The following is a 14,321-nucleotide window of genomic DNA, read 5'->3' as shown; positions in this document are numbered from 1 at the left end:
AGGAAGGAAGGAAGGAAGGAAGGAAGGAAGGAAGGAAGGAAGGAAGGAAGGAAGAAAGGAAGGAGAAAGAAAAAAGAAAGAGAAAAGAGAGAAAGAGAGAAAGAGAGAGAGAAAGAGAGAAAGAAAGAAAGAAAGAAAGAAAGAAAGAAAGAAAGAAAGAAAGAAAGAAAGAAAGAAAGAAAGAGAGAAAGAGAGAAAGAGAGAAAGAAAGAAAGAAAGAGAGAAAGAGAGAAAGAGAGAAAGAAAGAAAGAAAGAGAAAGAAAGAAAGAAAGAAAGAGAAAGAAAGAAAGAAAGAAAGAAAGAAAGAAAGAAAGAAAGAAAGAAAGAAAGAAAGAAAGAAAGAAAGAAAGAAGGAAAGAAGGAAAGAAAGAAAGAAGGAAAGAAGGAAAGAAGGAAAGAAAGAAAGAAAGAAAGAAAGAAAGAAAGAAAGAAAGAAAGAAAGAAAGAAAGAAAGAAAGAAAGAAAGAAAGAAAGAAAGAAAGAAAGAAAGAAAGAAAGAAAGAAAGAAAGAAAGAGGAAAAGAGAAGGAAGGACAAGATGTAGTTACTTTATCACAGTTTAGATATTAATGCAAACAATCTTATTTTTAAACAGCTCTGTTGTTGTAGGCAAGAAGCAGACTCCTTGTCTCTGAATTTTTCAATCTTCCTCAAGCCATCGGTGAGAGGTACTTAGCATTTCAGAGGCATATTGTATGCACAACAAAGAAGTTGTTTTAGCCCTTTTTCTTTTTTCTTCTTCTTTTTTTCCCCAGAAAGCAGCACAACTGGGGACACAAATGCTGTCTCAGTCACATTTATCTCACTTTTAAAACAAGGATCTGTAATGACAAGGGAACTCTTAGATTAGTGTGAACAACCGAGCTTCTATTTAATGTAACGGCCACATCAATTTAATTTCTTTGTTTCTTTGTTCTTGTCAGCACAGTTGTGGCTTTAAAATGTAATTTGGACTGTTTCTCTGACTTTCCCAGTAAAAATAAATCTGATGTCATTGCATGCTCCTTGGCAGGCCATGTGTCATTATTATAAACCACACAGAGATTTTTTTCTCATCCAGATTTTCTTTGCAGGGCCTTTGCTTATGACAGAGTTACAAAACGGTGCCATTGGTTATCCTTCAACAGCTTGACAAATGGTGTGAGAAAGAAGCAAGACCATGCGTTTGATCTGTATGAAAAGAAGGGTAAATGATTTATTTACTCATCTTGTTTTTCCAACTATGGTGGGCAAAAAAAAACTGAGGTCAGCCAGTGACTTTTTGGCTGTAGGAGCATCCTGAGTATGGGATGGTTTTAAGCATTCTCAGAGCTGTATCTAACAGTTTTACTGACTAATATCGTGGGTTGACTGGCATGCAAGCTCACCTACATACTTGTTCTTGCTCTGTTTTCTAACCTGCATATTTGCCTGCCATCATATGCACTGGTCTGAACCCTTACTTTAGTTTACTACTTAAAAAACTCAGCTTTATGAGTCATTGTTACTGATCTAATCTTCTTTTTATTCACTTCATTAATGAAAAGGGGGACCTAAGGCATCAGAGATGGACTTCTGGTCAATCAGACATTTTGGAAACATTTTCAGTAGGTTTCTTTGATAAGTTAGCAATCCATATTTTGGATAAAAAAGAAAAGGAAAAAAAGAAGAGAATTATGTATGTGGAGAATTAAACAGTTTTGAATAATTATTTAAAGGCTATAAAAAATACATTTTAAATGAGAAAACTGATGTTGAGTTCTAATTTTAATTACATTAACCAAACCTCTAATTTTCATCTTTTGTCTTTCAATAGACTATGTCAGGAATTGTATCATTGGAAAAGGAGCAGACTACAAAGGAACAATATCTGTTACCAAAAGTGGTATCCAGTGTCAAGCCTGGAATTCAATGATCCCCCATGAGCACAGGTAAGAGTTCAGGAGCAGAGACAATGGGAATAATGCCCAGACAGCTTCCATAAAGTCAAACTAATTTGACTTATTAGCAGACAAAGAATTTATGAGAATACTGACCTTAAGACAAACAAATCTCATTGGTGATTCTTGCTTTTCCCCAAGGAGATGCCTCTCTCCAGACTCTGGAAAATCCTTACCTTCCTAGAGTTTTTCCAAAAAGATCTTTCCTAGTGCCAGCCCTTCTGTCTGGATCCCTTCCTTTCCTGTTTTCTGTTTGTTTGGGTTTTTTTGTTTGGTTGGGTTTTTTTTTTTAGCTTTTTATATCTTTTTGATCTCCTAGCTACTGGCAGAAAGAAAACATCTGCATAATTTCAGCTTGGAGTCTGGAAGTTTGTCATTGTTTTGTAATCAATTCCCAGGAAATGGGTAATTAAAAAAAAATATTATTTAGAAGTGAGGGATATTAGGGGCATTAGCCTATCTATTTGATCAGTATCTAATTATTGTCACTATCTTTTGCCTACTTACTATTAATTCTCTATTACTTGTATAATATGTTAAACTCTATAAAGTACTTTGGCCAGGAAACAAATACATGGCAAAGACTTAAGAGGTGACTGAAATCCTTCCCTTCAGATCCTGCTAAAGACTTGTGCAACACGTGCAATACTTTTCAGTTTAAGACCTGATATAGTGAGGAATTCAGGACATATCTAAACCTTGATAGTAGGCTTAGGTACAACTATATTGGCTAAGGAAAAAGCCAAGAATTGAAGCCAGAAAGAGTAATAATAAAAAACGATTCAATCACAACTATTGGTCTACTCTTTGTAACATTTGTCATTGAGTCTTTTTGTATTGGTTTTAGCCATTTAGATAATAAACCCTTAAGAGCCAAAACCAAAGTGTGCTCTAACCCAAAAGTTTCTTATCCACATTGCTGCCTTTTCCTCTGGACTCCCAAAATCACCTCTTGATTTAGCAGCAACCAAGCTGGAGATAACTAGTTCTTGAGAAAATCCATCCAGTGTGGAAGATGATATCTTGGAACAACATTAAAAGGCAAAGGATACTTGGATTCTCTGCTCTTATGATGTGTTACAAAGCTGAGCCTCAGGCTTGAACTTGGCTAGACATAGCTGCTTATAATATAGATGGCAGTGTATCTGATTTTCAGTGTCAAGCCCCACTCATTCTTAATTGTGAACCTATGATAAATACCATCAGCTCCCACAGCCATGACCTCTTGAGACTCAGCACCTTGAAGTATGCGATCTTCATCTTTTAGAACTGAAAGAATCCTCAGTAATTACAGCCTAAGTAAGAATGAGCATTTATTCTGTAAAATACACATGTGACTTTAGGTAATCAATGAAAGAGAAATGTTTGCATAGTATATATTATCACTAAATTGCCTTTTAATGTACAGCACACACAGTTTTATCTAATACATTTGGACAGCTGCTCTTCTGTGATGGATTTTATGAGAATGACTTTTCTCCTGCCTTGTGCAATAAGTTTAATTTTTAAAAGGTCACTGGATAAATGAGGTGGCTGCATGCTAATTTTGTTTTTCAACATCAGAAAATATGATTTCATCATCAGAGACATGAGGGAGATGGGAAGAAGCAGACAGTAGTGTGTTTGGAACTTATTAGTATGAAAGGCTTAGATTTTTAGGTCAGTTTTTCTCAACATCTGATTATCACAAAGTCCCATTGGAAAATAAATCCCTTTTTTCATATTCAAGGGAGAAATGTACTTTAGTAGTTTTTCATTATCTTTCTAGACAGAACTGAAATAACTTCAGACTTTAAACTTGTGCTGGGATTTAACAAATTGTATTTTTCTTTATATGTGTTATGGTAGAACCTGGAGACTCCCAGTTGAAATTAGGTTTCCATTATTTTTATCTCCATTCTAGTATAGATTTTATATTTTTTTTTTCACTCTGAATAATTGTGGGTTTTTTTAATCTAATTGCATAAAAACAATGCAAAAAGGGTTCAGATAGAAATGGTCATAGAAGAGATGAGTGCTTCATAGGCTTTTTGCCAGTTTCCATAACTTTTACTGCAGTTGAACATGTTTCTGCTATTACTCTTACTGGATTCAATTTTGGGCTTTTTATTTTATCTTTTACCTAATGCTTGAACTAACTCAGCACACAGTTTAAGGAGTGCCTCTGTCTTCCATTTATGGATGTCTCTTTAGGGCATCTCACCTTTTCCTCCCTCAAGAATGCTGCTTAAGTACCTGTTGAAACCATTTTTATATCTGAGCCAGCTCAATTTTGTAGCGTTATTCATTTAGACTTTACAGTTGTTGTCTTTTTAAGGCTGCATATAGTACATAATTTTAAATGCCTTTTCTCTATATTTTTAATGTCTATGATATCTAAGAAGAGAGCCTTTCCAGCAGGAAAATTAAATGAAATATTCTAATATGCACTGGCAGATTGCTTTAATATATACACAGGTTGCAAGGTCCCAACTGAAAATTTTACCCAGAGCTGTCTTTAGCTAAAAAGAAATTGAAAGGTTTATATTACAAGACTACATAGGAAAAACAATAGCAACAATTTTATAGGCATAAAAAAATAGTCTCTTCAAGCACCAAAAAGTAAGCAAAACACTTTAAATTAGTGCCTCCACATTGTGTTAACTAGAAGCACAATGTGATTAACAGAGGTATTTTCCACTTTGGCTAGTTCAAAGGTTCATTAACTTGAGTGAAATATTGTTAAAATGCCACATGTCAAAATCTTATTTTTCTTTCTGTCTCTTTATCTATCTTTTTTGCTTTTTCATTTTTTAATTTATTCATTTGCAAGATAGAATTTGCCAAAGACAGTAGAAAGCACGCATTTCTCCTCTGCTTTTGTGTATAAATTAAATCAGTGTCTGTGTATAAAGACTGTCCCAAAGGCTTAGTTTTGTTTCCTAAGCTGCAAGAGTCTACTAAAAACCTTCTAAAAGAAATTAGACAAAAGAGGCTCAGGGGTGACTTCATTGCTGTCTACAACTACCTGAAGGGAGGCTCTAGCCAGGTGGGGGTTGGTCTCTTCTGCCAGGCAACCAGCAACAGAACAAGGGGACACAGTCTCAAGTTGTGCTAGGGGAAGTATAGGCTGGATGTTAGGAGGAAGTTCTTCCCAGAGAGAGTGATTGGCATTGGAATGGGCTGCCCAGGGAGGTGGTGGAGTCACCGTCCCTGGAGGTGTTCAAGAAAAGACTGGATGAGGCACTTGGTGCCCTGGTGTAGTTGATAGGGCTGGGTGCTAGGTTGGAGTGGATGATCTTGGAGGTCTCTTCCAACCTGGTTGATTCTATGATTCTATGATTCCTTTTTTAAATTTTTAATAATTAAAAAAAGAAAATCTCTAGAACAGAGAGATCTTTAAATTCCCTTGGTGAAGAAAATAACACACGCTAAAGTAAAGCAACCAAACAAAAAAACAACAAAAAAAGCTCAACCAAACCAAAATTCAACTCCCCAGTTGAAATATAAGGAGTTTTATGAATAAAAGGTGTACTTTTGTTGTCATATTTCTGGTGACATTTAAGCATACAATCTAAAAAAAAAAAGAAACACACTTAAGAAAGCTTCAAAACTAAATTTATTCAGTTGAATTACAAGTTTTGGGTGACCTCCTGTGGATTTTGTCCAGGTATTAATTTACAATAACATTTGATGTGATTTTTATTTTATTAAATTTAGAGATTTAGCTCATCGTTAAGCACCACTGTAATGATGCTAGCATTGAAATGTCAATTAAGTTTGGTCTCCCATGTTCAGCCTGAGTGTGGTCATGAGCTCCTGCAGTGATATTTACCAGAAACAGCTACTGTGGGATTAGCTACTCCCTAGTTTGTGGGAAAAATCACTACTATTTCTTGTATATATATATATATATATATACACCTACATATAACTCTCTGTATTAATGTGCATGTGTAGGGTTCTCTAGAGGTAAGCACATGGTTTTACAGACAGCTAAGAACACAAAATCTTGACCCTGGGGAGTTTATATTTGATGGACCAAGTATAAGCACCAAAGTCTCGTACTGAAAATGTCTGTCAGGCAAAAAAGAAATAGACTAGTAGCTCACATTTCTATCAAATCACTACAGAAAAACAGAGTTTAGCATTGGACTGAGAATTCCTAATCTAAGGGGAAAATCTTAGAGGGTACTGTTACTTAATAGTGCCTTACAGAAAAAAATAGAGAATATAGTGAGAGAGAGAGCACAGTTTAAGGTCAGCTAGGTTGCTGTTAGGTGACCAAATTTGTACAATAGCAATGATGTGTGGGTCTACAAGCAGCAGACCTGAAGGTGACAACAGCAGGACTTTGGGTAGAACATTAACTGAGGCAGGATAGCTAAAGTGGGATTTAGGGAAACTTCTAAAGTTGAAATGCAAGGCATTCCACGGTTTAAGAGAGTGAAAGCTCACCATGGTCTGTCACACAGCTTGGTCACACTCACACGGTCCTGATGCTCAGTTCTTGCTGCTGCCTCACCAGGGATGGGCTGAAGTTTCTCTGCTTGTGGATCTAATGCAAGAGGTGCACACTAAGCCCAGCTGGGCCTGCTGTATGTGCACAACATGTACAGGAAAGGCAGGCATGACATGGCTAAGAATCCAGTGAATTTTATCCCTGTGCACACAATCTATTTTTCCACCTTGTTCAAGAGCCTTACATTGTATGAGTAGTCAGAGCTTGTGGAGAGCACAGTGAGGGCTGGCAGGAACCATGATGCTGCCTCTGGCTGTGCAGCAGATAGTTGGCTCTGGATACCCAAGGGACAGGGGTAAAACTTGCTAGAGCAAGCTATGGGCTAGACAAATTGTCCCAGATTTAGGCCGTTGATTGAGTAATCCTTACTGAAGATGCGTATTTGTGTATGGAGAGATAATTTGGGTGTGTGCATTTGTTTAGCCAGGGTGGAGGGAGAAGGAAGCAGAAATGTGGTTGTTTCTAACTGTTTGTGAAGAAAAATAGTATGATTAACACCAAAGTTTGCATGCTCTTATACTGTAATGATTGTCATTTTAAAACTAGCTTTTTGCCTTCGAGCTATCGGGGTAAAGACCTGCGAGAAAACTACTGCCGAAATCCCCGAGGGGAAGAGGGAGGGCCCTGGTGTTTCACCACCAGCCCGGAGACGCGCCACGAAGTCTGTGACATCCCCCTCTGCTCACAAGGTAAGGCAGCGCAGCTCACATGTAAAGTTCTTTTCTCTGTTGGCAGCTGTGAAAAATAGTACCCGTGTCAGTAAGAGAATGGCAAAGCAGAATAGAAGAATAGAAGAATATGTCAATATGAGGTAGGGACGTTGAAACCTACAAGCGATAACAGAAAGCGCTGCGAAGAGATAGCTACTGTCAGTGGGGGACGTGAACAACGCAGGGGTGTGCCAGAGCTAACTGAGCAAGGCTAGGGAAAAAGGATAACAGAAAGCACCATGAGCATGGTAGATAATTGAATTAATTTAATTTAATAAGAGACTGTAAAGCAGGTGACTGTGAAGACACAAAGAGATGAGTCACAAAGACACCTGAGGAAGACTCGTTACTTCAGCCTCGCAACCACCAGAGAGACCCCCAGGAGGATTAGCAGGCATGCACAACAGTTCCAGGAAAAACCACAAACTCCTTGGGCAGTGTTTGATTATGTATTGAGCTGCTGTCTACAACTACCTGAGGGGTGGTTGTGGCCAGGAGGAGGTTGCTCTCTTCTCTCAGGTGGCCAGCACCAGAACGAGAGGACACAGCCTCAGGCTGTGCCAGGGGAGATTTAGGCTCGAGGTGAGGAGAAAGTTCTTCACTGAGAGAGTCATTGGACACTGGAATGGGCTGCCCGGGGAGGTGGTGGAGTCGCCGTCCCTGGAGCTGTTCAAGGCAGGATTGGACATGGCACTTGGTGCCATGGTGTAGCCTTGAGCTCTGTGGTAAAGGGTTGGACTTGATGATCTGTGAGGTCTCTTCCAACCTTGGTGATACTGTGATACTGTGATACTGTGCTTTGTGAATGTGTATCTGAGTGGGAAATAAAAACCCTGCAACCGCGTGTGCACAGTGTGCAGCTGCGGAGATAAACTCCCCTGCGCCCAGCGCTGCTTCTTGCTTGCCAAAATAAAACTCCCTAAACTCATCTCTAAGTTTTTGGACTCAATTTTCACAGCAGCTTAGAACTTGCAGTAGTTTCAGTGACTCTTGCTGGTGGACTTTGGAGAGCGTGTAGGTGATTTCTTAGTGCGAATAGCCCATGTGGCAAGAAAAGCCGCTGTGACAGCTAGAGATCTTATTATGCCACAGTGCTCCAGAACAAGACTTCAGGCCTAGCAGCTATTTTTCCAGGTCATGCAGAGGCTGGAAAAAAAGAAAGCTGTTCTGATTGCACAAATATGGCCTTTTTTATCCCTCTCTTGTCTAGTCCATGAACAATTTCTGCATTACTATGTGATAAAATCAGCCAGTGCCTTTCCATGGTAAAATTAACTTTTCTTGGTTTTGATGAAAGTAGAGATACTGAATCAGACCCCAGAAGCCCAGTCAAAGAATGCATTTTATTTTTCAAACAACTACTGTAAATAAGTCCAACTTTTTATAAATCCAATGTCATTTGACTTTCAAGTCATAGAATTTGGAAGACACTTCGTTGACACTCTTGCATTTATTGACTTTTGAGTTCAGTTAACCTCCAAATGAAGCTCTTATTTCTTGCTAATCAGCCAATTCAGTTCCAGTCAATCAATCCTTATAAATTCTCAATGTAGGATGCCTTTAATTTTCCTGCTGATGTCTTGTGTACGATAGCTACGCAGTGAAGGGGGAAGAGGAGGGAGAGGAAGGGAAGAGGAGATGGAGGAAGAGAATTATTTACAAGGAGCTTGAAAGTCTATTAAAAGCTAACATTTAAAGATCAATTGGAGTGAACTTCAAATAGGATAATACCTGGAGCTCACTGCAGGATGAAGAATTTGGTATCGGATGTTTTGACTGAAGAGTCTAATTGCATAAATTAGAATTTAGTAAGTGATTCTTCCTAGCATTGCTCTAATTAGGGGACACTTGAGAAATGCAGCTATAGTTAATTATGATGAATTTATTTTGTATTTTAAGACTTCCTATTCTACGTTATCAAATGTATTTCTTAACAGTGATTTTAAATCCCTTTGGTAGCTTCTACCCACTCTCTCTCCACCCCCTATTTTCCCAAACCAGGCCTGAAAATATATCGTAGTTTAAGCTGCCAAAAGGAATTAGTATGGAAAAGAAACAGTATCATATGCAGCTGAAAGTGCTGAGAATTTAAAGAGACAGACTGTACTGTGTGAAATTTCAGCCATTATTCTGGTTGTGATGTTCCTATGATATAGCATAGAGTGATTTAGAACAACAAATGTTGCTTAAGTAGAAAATATCTCTAAGAACTACTTCTTCCTTAGATGCCTGCATCTCTCTGCTGCTAACCATAGGTAAGGCTAAAAAATTAATCTGCCAGGAATGTGAACGTCTCTAGCAGCTCACATCTACCTGCCTCAAAACCATAAGTGGCCTGTTAAGTGATAACAAATTTAAGCATCTGGATTAGATTTAAGAAAGAGATGCAGTTCTATTCCAAAGGGTATTTGCCATACCAACCTCACTAAAAGATAGCACTTTTTTATACCTCTCTAGGTTGGTTTGAATTTATAACAGCAGGGATTTTTTTTCCTGGTGTGCTGTGAGTTATCAGAATAATAAATGACTAGTACTTTTTTTTTTGCCATAGTTGAATGCATGACCTGCAATGGAGAGAGCTACAGAGGGCCAATGGATCACACTGAGTCAGGCAAGGAGTGTCAGCGCTGGGATCTTCAGAGACCACACAAGCACAAATTTCGCCCAGAGAGGTAACCTCTTCTACCCACCCAAGCAAATGCATGTGGTTATGATCTGAATTGCACACGTTCTTGAACCAGTTGGGCAAAATCATCGTTAGCTGAATTGAAATTTATGGGGTTCACCAGTTGTAGCTGCTTGGGCTTCTGGCCCACACTGCGTGCAGGTTGGCTATAATTACAATGGAGGTGCGGGATATGGAGACTAGAGGCTGTTTTGTACTGTCATGGCTACATTCCATTGCTGCATAGCACAGTGATGTACTGCATTAATTGATCAACATTTTTTCCTGACTTCACTGACCCTCTATAACTACCTGAAGGGATGTTGGAGTGAGCAGGGGGCCAGCTTCTTCCCCTTGATGACAAGTGACAAGACTAGAGGAAATGGTTATAAGCTGCACCAGGGAAGGTTTAGGCTGGATGTTCGGAAATATTTCTTCACTGGAAGAGTTCTCAAACATTGGAATGGCTTGCCCAGGGTGGTAGTGGTGTCACCAAACCTGGAGGTGTTCAAGTGGCGTATAGACCTGGCAGTTAGGGTTGATCCTCCAGTACTGGGTTGCAGGTTCCGCTGGAAGATGTTTGAGTTCTCTTCCAACTAGATATATTCTGTGATTCTATGACAGTAAAAAATTACCCTTTGAATATTTCTATATATGTTGTGATGCAAATTCAGCCAGCTTAAAATACCTTAAAGTCATCACAAAGTAAATAGTGACAGAAAGTAAAGGAGTTTTGTTAAAGTTCTTAGCACAATTAGCAAATACAAAGTTGCAATACTATCAAGTCAGAGTCATAGAATCATAGAATCAACCAGGCTGGAACAGACCTCCAAGACCATCCAGTCCAACCTATCACTGTATATTGCTTTTTTAAAAAAACTCTATCACTGTATACTACTTTTTAATAAAACTAAATGGATTTTAAGCTATAGATGGTCTTAGGCTATAGATGGTCTTCTATTGTAATCAGGTTAAATTAGGCAATTAGTCTGACAAAAATATTTAGCAACTACATGGACTTTTTTCCAGCCCAGAAAAGGTTCCATTTTTAGTATTTTTAGTATTTTTGCAAATGCAGATATTTCAGACTTTCTTTTTTTTTTAATGTATTTTTTTTTTTAACATAGCTACACACTGCCAAAAGATGAGTCAGAAATAGCAAGCCCGGGATTTGTCCTAGAGGGTAAAATTTAGCCAACCACAAAGGGTCATCTATATGACACCCTTTTGGAAGGATTTTATGTGGGGTTTAGGCCACACAGGAGGACCTTCATGTTTCTCTTCAGCTAGACTAAAGTTCAGCTTTTACTCTGGATTTTTAATTAACTCCATTTATAAAGTGTATTGAACAGACTTAAACCTCTAGAGGAAGGCTGCAAGAATCAACGATTCTGAATTGATTGAAACCTTCCACTGAAAGGATCTGTATGTGTTGGAGTGTTTCCCTAAATAAATATCACTTTAATACCCAGATGTATGGGCATGGGTATATTTTAGAAAGCTTAATTATTTGGCAAAGCTGGATCTACGTTTTTGGAGTTGATGTGATACAACCTCTTTTTCCTCTTGGCTCAGATGATCTGTTTCATGAATAATAGCAGGCTCTCCCACAGTTCTGCTGCCATAAATATTTTGTATTAGCAGACTGGGGCTGAAGATAATCTGATTCTGAGTTTTGTCATGCACTTGCTGTGCATTCTAGAATAAGTCACAGAAAGAATTTTGCTCCTTGGGAGTTAAACATTTGTAAAACTTCTCGGTACAAACAATAATTAACATTAATTTTGAGTTGCTTGTAAAATGACTTTTCAGCCTCAGTGCAATCCCCTGGAATATTGCCTTCCTCCTTAAGAGATTTTCTTGAGAAAGTGTCTCCTTGAGACCTTTCAGATGGCAATAAAAATACGTTTGATCCAAAAGTGACCCATCCAGATGGCATCCAGATCAGCGTGCACTTTCAGAAGCGTAACACTAATTCACCTAAACAGCTTCCACATGACCTGTGTTTAGCTCTTGGTGGATGCAGAATTGTATTCTGAAGCTCCAGTTCTCTTGTGTACTTCTCATAAACAGGATTATGCATCAGCATGGAGGGAAAAAGCATTGAGAACAATAACTTAGGCAAAAAGAAGTAACAGTTTTCTCCTTTTCTGCTCACATCTTCTGCTGAAAATCAAATATGCTGTGAAAATAGGTGCTTACTACACAGAGTAGTCAGGTTGAAGTATTATATGAAACCTGACTAACTGCAGGCATCCTTTCATTAAAATGCTTGTTTGCGTTTCTTGTACACTTCATTTCTATTTGGTCACTGAACTACAGGTACTGCAGTTTCAAGTAAGAAATAAGTTGGGTTCTGCAAGATCACGGAAACCACAGGCTCTTTTCTGGACCTGAGCAAGAGGTCTCTGCCCGAGCTTAGTGGGGAAGGAAAAGTGTGCAGAAGAATGGGATGAGCTCTTAATGAATCGTCTGCAATCCCCTTTTTGTATGGTGTGGAAGAGTTTGAAGCCTTATTAGTATCTCATCAGTAATATTTGTGTATTAGAGGTGTTAGACGGTCTTTGCTACAGGAACTGAGGAGGTCTTGTTTAGTGGAAATGAATAACAGCAAAAGAATGCCTGAATTTTGTGGGAAGAACTGGTGACTGGAAAGTCTCCTGCCTCTGTCCATTACAGGAATGAAGGAATCTGTTTTTTCCCAAAGAATGACAGACCAAGTTGCAAATGCATGAGTCAAAATTAGGATGATAATTTGATAGAAAAAACATCCTAGCAAAAGCACAGACTTGTAAATCACATTTTCCTCTGAATGAAACACATCTGCTTGTCACTGTCAATAGATTCAGGTTCCCAGGTAGTTAACTTTATTCTTCTCTTGTAGACTTTTCAACAACAACGACGATGACAAAAATCAACCCTCTCCTTGTCTTGACTATCTGCCTGATTGTTCAGTGGTGGCTGTAGGAATATGGAAACAATTAAATGGCACAATAGTTCCAAATCTTAATGAGATAAAGTGAGACGGAAGTTAATTCCTTACTTTTCCCTTTTTTTTCTCCCCCCTAATGCTTGAAATGAGGGCATGACCTAGAATAAGCTCTATTGCAAAAATGGAGCTATCATTAGTAACATAACTATTCAAAATAGCTCCCAGTTTGAACTCAGGGCTGTTGCACTGAAGAACCTGTTTTGCTAATGAGTCCAGCATGCCAGGCAGTGTTTATATAATCCACATTTAATTGGGCTGTTTTAAAAACCCGTGTGGCTTTAGCATTTGGTCATCAGTTGACAGACACAAGAGCAAAAGTTTAACAATTAGTGGAGCTACCCCATCCGGTATGCTGTGCATTAGCACAGCAGGGAATCCCCTCAGTGTGGGTCTGATTCTGCTGCATATTTGGAAGGAGATTTTATGTTATGAACTTTCTAACAGTGTTAAAAGACATCATCCATCTCACAGACTCAAGGTTGGTGGTAACTGGCTCTTGTTTGCCTTTGCTGAAGGCTGTCCTTTAAATACCTTGTACAAGCTTGCGTAGTGTTGCCAGGAAGACTTTCTTGACACAATTCTTGTTGTGGTTTGCAGATATCCTGACAAGGGCTTTGATGATAATTACTGCCGCAATCCTGATGGCAAGCTGAGACCCTGGTGCTACACTCTTGACCCTAACACCCCATGGGAGTTCTGTGCAATTAAAACGTGTGGTGAGTTCAAGCAAAATTTATTACTTCCTCTTCCTTTCCAAAAAAATCAGGACACAGATAATTCAAGCAATATAGGACCACAGCTACTTCATTCATTTCACTTCATTGACTTTAAAACATAGCTTTCAAAGATAATCATATTATAATCTGGACATTATGTTTAATCTGGACTGGAAGCAAAAGAGCTACTTAGCACCAAAATATGTGTTTACTTAGCACTGGAATGTATATTTGTCTTGTGTATAGGAAATTGCATTAGAACATAAGGAAATAAAGAACTAATAAAGTGAGGCAACTTCATCATGAGGATCTCATGAACAGTATTATTCTGGCCATGCTGCGCAGCTGCCTTAAAATCTGGGAGTAGCTGCATGCCCATCTTCATCCCTATGCAGTGCTCTGTGTCTGCCAATGTTCATGGCTTTGTTTTCCTCTTACACCTTGTGTGGTTCTAGGCCTTGGTTCCTGCACAGTATTCAGACTCGTGCTGAAGGCAGAATTATCAATTGTCTCCTGGCTTTCTCTGTGATATCCATCACTCCAGTATCAAAGCACTCCACAGGCAATTAATTTCCTTTCATCTGTCAGCTACAAGATGGTGGCTTTCCTTACCCTCACTTTACAGACAAGGAAATCAAAGATAACATTAAGGTATACAGATATTGGATGCCCACTTTGAGACACTCGAGTTCAGAATTTTTAGAGCATTCACTGCCATGTTTGATCTTCAAAGTCCAGACCCTTCTAACGCTGGTGGTAGGTCTGACATAGCTGTTCTACTGATAAGTAAATGTCTTAAATGAGAAGTACAGGACCAA

At 38.6% G+C, this 14,321-nt stretch overlaps 1 protein-coding gene across 1 annotated transcript in view; it reads left to right on the top strand.

Moving 5' to 3' along the window:
* Positions 1-14,321, top strand: part of HGF (hepatocyte growth factor) — a 67,397-nt gene that overhangs the window by 21,674 nt on the left and 31,402 nt on the right. The window contains exons 3-7 of the mRNA XM_064142566.1: positions 1,074-1,186; positions 1,796-1,910; positions 6,967-7,109; positions 9,682-9,802; positions 13,385-13,503. Coding sequence (XP_063998636.1) covers positions 1,074-1,186; positions 1,796-1,910; positions 6,967-7,109; positions 9,682-9,802; positions 13,385-13,503 — 611 coding nt within the window. The remainder of the gene's footprint in view (positions 1-1,073; positions 1,187-1,795; positions 1,911-6,966; positions 7,110-9,681; positions 9,803-13,384; positions 13,504-14,321) is intronic.

Source organism: Pogoniulus pusillus, chromosome 4 (genome assembly GCF_015220805.1).
Source record: "Pogoniulus pusillus isolate bPogPus1 chromosome 4, bPogPus1.pri, whole genome shotgun sequence".
Lineage (NCBI taxonomy): Eukaryota > Metazoa > Chordata > Aves > Piciformes > Lybiidae > Pogoniulus > Pogoniulus pusillus.
The sequence above is the reverse complement of the archived record's forward strand: the minus strand, read 5'-3'. Positions and strand labels throughout refer to the sequence as shown.